The sequence below is a fragment of the Gymnoscopelus braueri genome (assembly GCF_963280865.1).
Source record: "Gymnoscopelus braueri genome assembly, chromosome: 17".
NCBI classification, from domain to species: Eukaryota; Metazoa; Chordata; class Actinopteri; order Myctophiformes; family Myctophidae; genus Gymnoscopelus; species Gymnoscopelus braueri.
Genome location: NC_137617.1, coordinates 11,191,165 through 11,201,833, shown reverse-complemented (window position 1 = coordinate 11,201,833; position 10,669 = coordinate 11,191,165). Strand labels below are relative to the sequence as shown.

Sequence of the window (10,669 nt, the reverse complement as noted above, 5' to 3'; positions counted from 1 at the left end):
GAGAGAGAGGTTGAGATGAGTGGATCTGATTAGCATCTTATTTCCCATCCTCTGTCTCTTTTCATCTCTCCCTCTGCTGGACGTCAGTCAAGTCACAGTCACCAAAGCCCCAAATGGTTCTCTATATCAGCAGTAGTTCCCAAACATTTTAGCTCAGTGTCAAAAAATGCTACATGGGTAAATCCTGCCGTTTCTTTATAGAAGATATAAGTTGAAGTTGTTCTCACTTTCACTTAAAAGTTTAACTAATGGACTGTTCTGCGTTCAAAGCGGAAGTGCATTTCGGCAAGCTACAAAGAGATTACATTTTCTTTGCCGCTTGCTTTAAGACAGCAGCCCAACGTCCCACATACATACAGTACCTTGAGTGGTGTCTTTGATTCCATGTGGTATTCTGTTGACGGACAGGATGTATCCATCTGACGTCACCACCTCATACTCCTCTGCTGGGTAACCCCACCGTCTGATGATCTCTGACTGGAACACACACACACACACACACACACACACACACACACACACACACACACACACACACACACACACACACACACACACACACACACACACACACACACACACACACACACAGATAAAAAGCGGACATATGATTAATAGCAGGGTAAAGTCTGCTGATCTGATAATCTGTCACACAAAGTCACACAGCAGTGACTCACACTGAAGCGAAGACAAATAACTTCCTTTCAAGTCCCTTTTGTTCATACGAAGATGTAAAACCATCAGTGTTCATTTGTTTGGTCCCTCAAAGAGGCTTCAAAACGGGTCTGTAGAAACTAATGGGTGACCTCATGGGTCCCTTCATCCATATTTTGTTTGACTTTATCATCCAGAAATGGGGTCGGGGTAATAAACGTATTTTTGACCTATTTCCCAACGTTGTATTGATTATCAAACAAACGTCAGTTTGTTTCCTAACAGAAAGAAAACGTTCTTGGTAATGAAGAGAGAGAGAGAGAGTGAGTGTGAGTGTGAGTGTGAGTGTGAGTGTGAGTGTGAGTGTGAGTGTGAGTGTGAGTGTGAGTTGTGTGTGTGTGTGTGTGTGTGTGTGTGTGTGTGTGTGTGTGTGTGTGTGTGTGTGTGTGTGGTGTGTGTGTGGTGTGTGTGTGTGTGTGTGTGTGTGTGTGTGTGTGTGTGTGTGTGTGTGAGTGAGTGAGTGAGTGAGTGAGTGAGTGAGTGAGTGAGTGAGTGTGTGTGTGTGTGTGTGTGTGTGCGTGCGTGCGTGCGTGCGTGCGTGCGTGCGTGCGTGCGTGCGTGCGTGCGTGCGTGCGTGCGTGCGTGCGTGCGTGCGTGCGTGCGTGCGTGCGCGTGTGTGTGTGTGTGTGTGCAAGTGTCACTCACTATGTTCATGTTGATCTCAGGGTCCAGACCAAGCTTGTTCCCAGCAAAGCTTCTGTCCACATGGAGAGCTGTCCCTCCGCCATGGAGAGCTGTCCCTCCGCCCTGGAGAGCCGTCCGTTGGAGACGGTCCAACGGACGGAGACGGTCCTTTTGGACATAAGACCTGGTGTTGTGAGGACCGCTGTGGACCAGCCCGCTGACAGCCAACACACACACTGCTACGCACAGCATCCTCATCCTGCAACACACACCAACATCACATCAGTCAATCAAGCAATCAATCAACAGGTATCAGATATATATGAGGCAGAGCCTGACCGATATATTGCCATTATTTTATTGTCTGATAATTGTTTTGACTAATATTTGTGTAAAAGAAAAAAGGAGCACTCACTGATGCAGTTACATGTATACTGTTGTAATTGAACTACTGTCATGTCATTTCCTCAAATAAAACACATTTGAAACATATTTGACTTTTATGACAACACTGTGTCTGCAATTATTCAGCCGATGCTCTTCGCATTCATGAGAGCATAAAAGCTGCTTTATGAGCCCTGGCATCCCTATTCTGGGCATGTCATAATAGTCAAACATTTGGTGAAAGTAGGTGACCATTCTACAAAAATAGCCGCTAAAACGTGTCATGTTGCGACGAGTTGTGAAATCAGCAACACTGCCTGCCCTTTACCACAGAACTACTGTGACTCACCACATGGACGGATGGACACACAGTTACAAACACTTATTTTTGTACTTTCAGGGTCTGAAATGGATTCTCAACTTAATGATTTTTTTTGACAAATGTGAAAAGCTGAAAAGATATATATGAAAAAATATATTTTTGTCAGAAAGTTTGCCCATTACACACACACACGCCCACGCTCGTGCACACAGTCATGCGCGCGTGCACACAGTCATGCGCGCGTGCACACACACACACACACACACACACACACACACACACACACACACACACACACACACACACACACACACACACACACTGGAAATCATTGCGGACTAGTTGGCCGGAGCATTTACATGTAATGATTTAAAAACCAATAAGAACATTGATTCTAAAACTAACAGGCAGCCAATGCAGGGACTTAAAAATAGGTGTAATGTGTGCTCTCCGTCTGGTCTTTGTCAGCACACGTGCAGCTGCCTTCTGAACAAGCTGCAGCCGACTGACTGCTTTTTTTGGGAGACCAGACAGGAGAGCATTACAATAGACAAGCCTGGTAATTCATTTTCATTAATTTTTCTGTATCAGCCTGAGAGAGAAATGATCAAACTCTGGCGATGTTTCTCAAGTGATAGAAATATACTTATGTTACATTTCTAATATAGGCCTCCATATATGTAGCTCAGAATCAAATATGACCCCATGGTTTCTGACCTGTGTTGGGTGTCACTGTCACTGATTCAAGTTGAGCTGATAATTTCTCTCTCAGATCTTTATCCCCAATGACTAATATTTCAGATTTTTCTTTGCTTAATTGAAGGAAGTTTTCTGCTGATGACACCCAGCGTAACACAGACCTACTGACACACGATATGATGGATGGACACACAGGATTCTAACACTTCCATTTGACTTCCATTTGACTAACTCTGCCGGCTCAACTGCTTCTCCTCTGCAGTGCTGGCAGTTCTAGATTGGTGGTCTGTCTGTATTCAAGAGCAATAATTTAATGGTCTTTTGAATATAGTGATGGGTGAGACTTGGAGCAACTGTAAGCACCTAGGGGAGAGCTGCCCTTGTGTAAGGGTGTCGCCTGTGTAACAGTTTCTAGGTTTAGTTTGCCATCAAGTGTTTAAATGTTCCGTATTTTTGTAAAGTCGTATTTAAATTTGTTATTTAAGGCCTGCACTATTCATATGATGCACTGGAACTGTTGGTGGAAGATGTTTGGGTAAAAATAAAACGCCCAAACTTTGCATCTCTGGACTTTTTTCCAATTTGTGGAGCCTTGGCCAATCGGTCACTTTTACAGACTCCATTATGAAACACCACTGTACTGTATGCTTCCATCATTAAGGAAAAACATCCACCAGTTAACAGTTAAAGAACAGAGACTCTGTTCTCAAAAAGGACATTTTATAAACCACTTAAGACATATTTTACACTTTGACGTACGATGTGTTGCATGGCACACACAAAAAACGGCCTATCTACACACTCACAAGGTTGTAGATCAGCTATTTTTTATTTATTATGACATAACCAAAATACAGAGGTAGAAAGTACTTAAATTCTCTACACTTAATAACTTATTACTACTTAGTACCTTACTTGTATTAACTACGTTAATTACCTTACATGTATTAGGCTGTACCTTGAACAATAATATATTTTGGTTAGGGTTAGTCTGCCACACTGTCATTTAACTGCACATGCACATATGATGAGCAATGAGCATGTGATGACTAAAACCATATGCATCTAGACTCAAACCGAGATGATAAATATAGAAACAAAGATGATGTGAAAAGAGGTTCTGAAAGTGATTTAAGCAGAAGTACTTTCTGTTTTCATCTTTTACATTGCAACATAAACACAAAACCTTACTTACTACCCTGAAACCTCTCTCATCAATAAACACCATGGATTGATACAGAATGCTTTCATGATGTCATTCATTTTAAATCCACTGAAATTGTTTGGAATGTGCTCTTTTCTTTTGCTGAAGATTTCAAACACATCAAGACGTTTAATTAAAAAGACACCCACTTATTTATGTTCCTTATAAATGGATATAAGGTCATTTCAAATGTTGGCTTAATTGTGTGATCTCACACAACAACAAAACATTGATCTCTTGGAATGTACTACACTTCTTTTTTAAGGCATTTAACAGACACTCTTAACCAGAACACATACATCAAATGCAGAGAGACAGTGTAAATGCCTCAGTAAACTAGGATATAAACAAAGAGCCTAGCATCAGTCTAGACAATATGCTATCAAAATAATAATCTGTACATTAATACCAGGTAAACAATGAACCTAGCATCTGTCTAAACAACTTGCTATCAACATACATTGTCAATTTAACATTGTGGTCTTATTTAGTATGCAAGAAAATAAACGTTTTGTCTTTATAGGAACAATGAGGCTATGTTCAATATAGTTATAAACAAAACAAACAACTTTAGACTCACCCTGCAGTGAAAGCAGAACAGAAGAACACTGAGGAGGACTAAATGCTTCTCCTTCTTAAAGACATTTAAGAGGAGGAGAGATCCTACGTCACAGCCAGGCCTGGAATTTCATCATTTTAGGGGCAAGGCCACTTGGCCTTTGGTGTTGTAATTTTTTGGAGGGCACAAAGGCCAAATGCCAGGGCAGGAAGGCAATCCAAAAAAAAAAAGATTTTAAAGTCCAAAAATGATTTTTAAGTCCATGGAAATAATGAATTTAACTTGAAGGTTAAGGATGATTGTATTTTAATATATTATAAGAATAGTATAACTATCTGTGAAATATAACCCATTTATTTCACAAAATATGTCACAGTCACAGACTTTGCCTGTCTTGTCTAGGTCTTGTATTTCTATGTTCCTGTTCTAGTTCATGGTTCTATGTTAATGTCTTCCCCAGGTGTTTCTAATGTGTAATCAGTCCTCCTGTGTGTGTTTATAAGTCTTGTTCCCCAGTCAGTTCATGTCGAGTCATTGTTTGGTGTCACATCATGTTCAGTGTTAGTTTGTGATTTCTGTTCACCTTTATTGTTTATTAAAACACCCCACCATGGGTTTTTGAACACTACCTGCCTGGCTGTTCTGCTTTTGGGTCCTCACCACACCAGATCGTGACAGAATGACTCGACCAAACTGGACCCAGTGGACAGCACCCTGACCACAGCCTGTCTACACCTGGTGAGGCAGTGAGGTATCAAATGGACATCTGAAGCTTCGACTAGTTGACTGTTGGGAGGGGAAGTCGTTTGATGCGCTGCATGGCTGGTTTGACTGTTGGAGGGATTACTAATGAAGCACTGACTGGTTGATTGTGATGTCCTGGCCGTGCAACTTCTGGTGTCGCTCCTCGAAGTCCTGGTTGTGCTGCCTCCGATTTCACTCCTCAAAGGTTCTGGTTGTGGAAGCGCTTGACTGTCCTGCATCTCTTCAGCCCCAGGTTCTATGTCCCTTTCCTGTCCGGCAGTGGAAGAAAGCTCTGGGGGGTTTCAGCCCCTTTCCCTGCCCTTTGGACCATGTTTCAATGTCCCATTCCTGTTTGGCAGTGGAAGAACGCTCTGGGGGGTTTCAGCCCCTTTCCCTGCCTAACCGCCTGTGTCAACCTGAACTCTCATTTTGAGCACCGTTTTCGTCCCCTCTCCATGTTCCACTTATGTCCCTCTTCATCATTGACATTGTGGGACGTCAGGAGCAGTCCTTAGAGGAGGGGTACTGTCACAGTCACAGACTTTGCCTGTCTTGTCTAGGTCTTGTATTTCTATGTTCCTGTTCTAGTTCATGGTTCTATGTTAATGTCTTCCCCAGGTGTTTCTAATGTGTAATCAGTCCTCCTGTGTGTGTTTATAAGTCTTGTTCCCCAGTCAGTTCATGTCGAGTCATTGTTTGGTGTCACATCATGTTCAGTGTTAGTTTGTGATTTCTGTTCACCTTTATTGTTTATTAAAACACCCCACCATGGGTTTTTGAACACTACCTGCCTGGCTGTTCTGCTTTTGGGTCCTCACCACACCAGATCGTGACAAAATAATGTGTTGGCAAATGACCAATATTTAGTTATGTAGGTCTCAATATGTCACATTCAGCCCTGGACTTCACTGACTGAAGTAGGGGTCACATTAATCACATTAGATTCACATATTAGAGATTTTATGTATTTTCCCCACATGTTATTTTCATTCAAATGAAATGTGATTGAGCTTGCATTAATAATGACTTTAGTTGATTTTTCACTCTTTAAAATATAGTATTTCTTAATTACAGCTTGTAGATTTTATTTATTTGTATTATATGTTTGGATATTTAAGTTTTTATCTTTAAATAAATGATGTTTTATTTAAATAAATGATCCCTTGTTAGTATTCATTATCTAGTTCATTACAAATGGAAAATATGGCAAAGAGAAATAAGCTCTTAATTGTCTCCGCCAGGCCGAAAGGCATGGCGAGAGAGTATGTTTTGCCCCCTGTCCGTCCGTCCGTCCGTCCGTCCGTCCGTCCGTGTGTCCGTCATTCTGTCTGTGTACAGCTAATCTCCGGCACTGTTGGCTTGCTCGCAGCGAAACTGTGCACACACACTCCCTGGATGCCACAGCAGAACCACTCCCCCAAAAACAAAAAATAATTAATGGATTCAAGGCTTCATAGGGTGTGCAATTGATAGAAAATAAGTCATTTTTTGGGTGAACTCCTCCTTTAATATATTATAAGAACAGTATAACTATCTGTGATACATCTGAATATTTGCAACACATTTGCTGCACTATTGATACTGTACCAGCCATGCCTCCATGTGTCTTGTTTCTGTATAGTGGACACGCACACGTGTGTGCACGCTCGCACACTCGCACACAAACTTGCTTATGGCAGTCCATCGTTGTTGATGATGACTTCATATCTCCCGGGATAAAAGGGGGTTTTCAGCGCTTGGTGCGCTCGTGCCACCTCATGTGGCTGTGAAGACCAATTGCTGATCCACACACTTTTCCACACGTGGGGCAGGTGTGTGTTGAACCTGGTTGGACAGTCATTGCAGCGCGCTCATGCCGCTGTCTGCGCTTCTCTGCACGTCTCAGGGATGTCTTCTCCTCCAGGTGGGAGACACCTGAGAGGCAGGAGGAACGCCAGGTGTCTCTATCTGCTGCTATTCTTTCCAGGTTCGAGGGTGGTATGTTACAGTTTTTTAGTAGCACCTTCATGTGGTCCTTGTAGCGCTTTTGTTGCCCTCCTGCAGATCTTTGGCCGGATTGGAGTTGGCTGTAGAGGACCTGTCGAGGTAGACGAGCTGTAGGCATGCGAATCACATGGCCTAGCCAGCGGAGCTGTCTGCGTGCAAGAAACACGTCTATGCTGGATGAGTTGGTACGATCATAGATCTCTTCATAGGTCATGTGGTGCTCCCATGTGATGCCCAGAATCCTTCTCAGGCAGCGGATGTGAAAAGCCTCCAAAGATCTAATGTGCCGTCTGTATGGTGTCCAAGCTTCAGAGCCATACAGTAGTGTGGACACACATACTGCCTGGTACACTGCTGCCTTGGTTGATGCCTTCAGGTTCTTGTTGGTGAAGACCCGTGACCTTAGGCGACAAAATGCGGCGGAGGCTAGGTTGATGCGGGATTGAATGTCTGCGTCAACGTTGCAACTGTCTGAGAGGATGCTGCCGAGGTATTTGAAATGTGGGACCGTTTCCAGAGGGGTGTTGTCAATGTGAAAGACCGGTGTGGGAATTTGGGTAGAGCTAGATTGGTGGACTATTTGTGTCTTTTTGATGTTAACCTGAAGACCGACAGCTCTGTAAGTGGCAGCTACCACATTGAGGGCATGCTGAAGGGACTCGGGGGAGTGCGCAATCAGCGTGCAGTCATCAGCGTACTGGAGTTCGCAGATTTGGAGGGCAGTAGTCTTGGTGGATGCCTGGAGGCGGCGGATGTTGAATAGGTTACCATCCAGGCGGAAACTAATGCTGACTCCATCTGTGTTCCTCAGACGTTTATGGGTGATGAGTGTGACTGCAGTGAGAAATATATTGAAGATAACCGGGGCTAGGACACATCCTTGCTTCACTCCTATGTTGACATCGAAGGGGTCAGACTGTTGTCCACCTATTCGAACCCTGGCTTGCATGCCATCATGAAACTGCTGGAGGATGGAGAGGAATTTGGATGGGACCCCAAACCGGCTGAGTATGCCCCAGAGTAGCTTTCGGTCTACTGTGTCGAAAGCTTTCGACAGATCGATGAAAGCCATGTACAGATCTTGCTTGTGCTCTCTGGATTTCTCCTGTAATTGCCTGGCAACAAACATCATGTCAGTGGTGCTTCGATCCCTCCGAAAACCACATTGGGTCTCTGGCAAGATCTTTTCCGAGATGTGCGTAGCCAGGCGGGAAAACATGATCCGTGTAAGGATTTTGCCTGCAACTGACAGGAGTGACACACCTCTGCTGCTGTCACAGGAGGACTTATCACCTTTCTTTCTATAGATGGTGATAATGATGGCATCTTTCCAGTCTTGTGGAACAGTCTGAGTTGTCCAGATGGCAGAGATGAGTTGGTGTAGTCGGCGTGTGAGGAGGTAACCTCCACACTTCAGCTGGGATGGAGTCTGAACCTGCGCTTTTATTGTTTTTAAGACACTTGATTGCCTTCAAGACTTCATGAATTGGATGGATTTCATCAAGTAGGGGGACAGAGGGGAAGCTGGGGAGTTCATCCAGGATTGTCGGGTTTGTGGGGTTGCTTTGGTTAAGTAGGGTACTGAAGTGTTCAGCCCATCGTTCTATTATTTGTTGTTGTTCCTTTATGAGAGTGGTGCCATCTGCAGATCTCACTGGTGCGATGTTTCTTCTCTGAGGGCCATAGATGGTTTTCATGGCGTCATAGAAGCCATGTGTGTTGTTGACATCTGCGAGGGATTGGATTTCTTCCGCTTTCTTGACCCACCATTCATTTTCCATCTGCCGTAGAGCTCTTTGTGTTTCTGCTTTGATGGTGGGCAGTTTATTCCTGAGGGCTGCCGATTGAGGGTTGGCTAGAGCGACAGCATGTGCCTTGCGCTTTTCCTCGAGGAGGTCATGGATGCCAGGTGCATTTTCATCAAACCAGTCTTGGTGACGTTTTTTGCTGAATCCTACGGATTCTTCGGCAGCACGGTAGATGGATGTGCGCAGTGTGTTCCAGGCAGCATTTGTGTCCTCGATGGCAGGGCTTTCTGGGATGTTGTATAGCTCGGCTGCAAGTCGGCCTCTTAGATGGTGAGTAGCTGTGAGGGATTGAAGGGCACCACAGTCAAGCCTCTTGCTGGAAGCCTGTTTGCGGTGCTGCGGAAGGATCTCCAGGTTGACTTTTGACCTAATCATCCTGTGGTCCGTCCAGCATTCTGCCCCCCTCATAGCCCGGGTAATCTGAAAGTCTTTCTGGTCAGCCTGTCTGGTGATTACAAAATCTATCAGATGCCAATGTTTGGATCTTGGATGCTGCCAGGAGGTCTTCAGTTAGTTTTTTAGCTGAAATGTGGTGTTGGTAATGACAAGATGGTGCTCCGAGCAGAGTGTTAGAAGTCTGAGACCATTGTCATTCAGCTTGCCGATGCCATGTTTCCCAAGTATGCCTTCCCAGAGCCCGTAGTCAGAGCCCACACGAGCGTTGAAGTCGCCCATTAATAGGAGTTTGTCACTGGGTGGAGTCTTCTGGATGACGGTGTCCAAAGTGCTGTAGAAGCAGTCCTTCGCGTCCTCACTAGCATCCAGGGTTGGTGCGTATGCGCTGATGAGAGTTGCATGTCGACCTCTTGTGAGGGGAATGCGCCATGTCATCAGCCTTTCGCTGATACCTGTTGGTGTTTCTGGGAGCTTTTTTAGCAGACAGGTTTTGACAGCAAAGCCTACCCCGTGGAGGCGGCGAGAATCAGGGGGAAGCCCTTTCCAGAAAAAGGTGTATCCTTCTCCAATCTCTGATAGAGAGTCCTCACCATGAAAGCGGGTTTCACTGAGTGCTGCTATGTCCACATTGTACTTCCTCAGCTCGTGGGCAACCATTGCTGTTCGCCTATGAGGACGAGAGGATTCCTTGGATGCGTCTAAAAGGGTGCGCACATTCCAGGTTGCAGACATACTGTTCCGTCCCACGTCTCAGCGACCATCACTCCCATGCCGCCTGTGTGCAGGGTTGGGCTAGATGCTTCCAGTCACATCCTGACCTGCACCCACCGCTCTTCCCCAACGCCACAGGGCTTTGTAAGGTCCGGTCTGTCGGTATCCTGCCCATTGGGAATCCCCGGAGCACAGATTTTTCGTTCGGGGTTTACTCCCGTAGCCATACACCCCCCCAGGCTTACAGTGGTTGGTGAGGTGCCAGGGCGTGTCCACACTGATGTGGGCCTGCACACCTCACCTCTAGACACACACACACACACACACACACACACACACACACACACACACACACACACACCATTTACAGTAGGCCTATATGTAGTGAGATATGATCTACTGGTCCACAAATTTCAACATAAAGTTGATGATGAAATTGACCACTTCTTCTGTAACTTCTTTTATTTTATCTTTTTGTAATCAGTTTACTCCCATAGCATAAAAAAAGGCAAGTAGTG

General features: G+C 44.8%; 1 protein-coding gene across 4 annotated transcripts in view; it reads right to left on the bottom strand.

Annotated features, from left to right (window-relative positions):
- LOC308104435 (lysosomal acid lipase/cholesteryl ester hydrolase-like) overlaps positions 1-4,608 on the bottom strand; it is an 80,352-nt gene extending 75,744 nt beyond the window's left edge. For all 4 annotated transcript variants that reach the window (XR_013934820.1, XM_080454841.1, XM_080454842.1 and 1 more), the window contains exons 1-3: positions 4,528-4,608; positions 1,360-1,597; positions 363-477 (exon numbers count right to left, since the gene is read on the bottom strand). Coding sequence is in view for 3 of the 4 variants with exons in the window: in XM_080454841.1 (XP_080310967.1) it covers positions 363-477; positions 1,360-1,596 (352 nt within the window). In the remaining variant the exon portion in view is untranslated. The remainder of the gene's footprint in view (positions 1-362; positions 478-1,359; positions 1,598-4,527) is intronic.
- Positions 4,609-10,669: the final 6,061 nt, after the last annotated feature.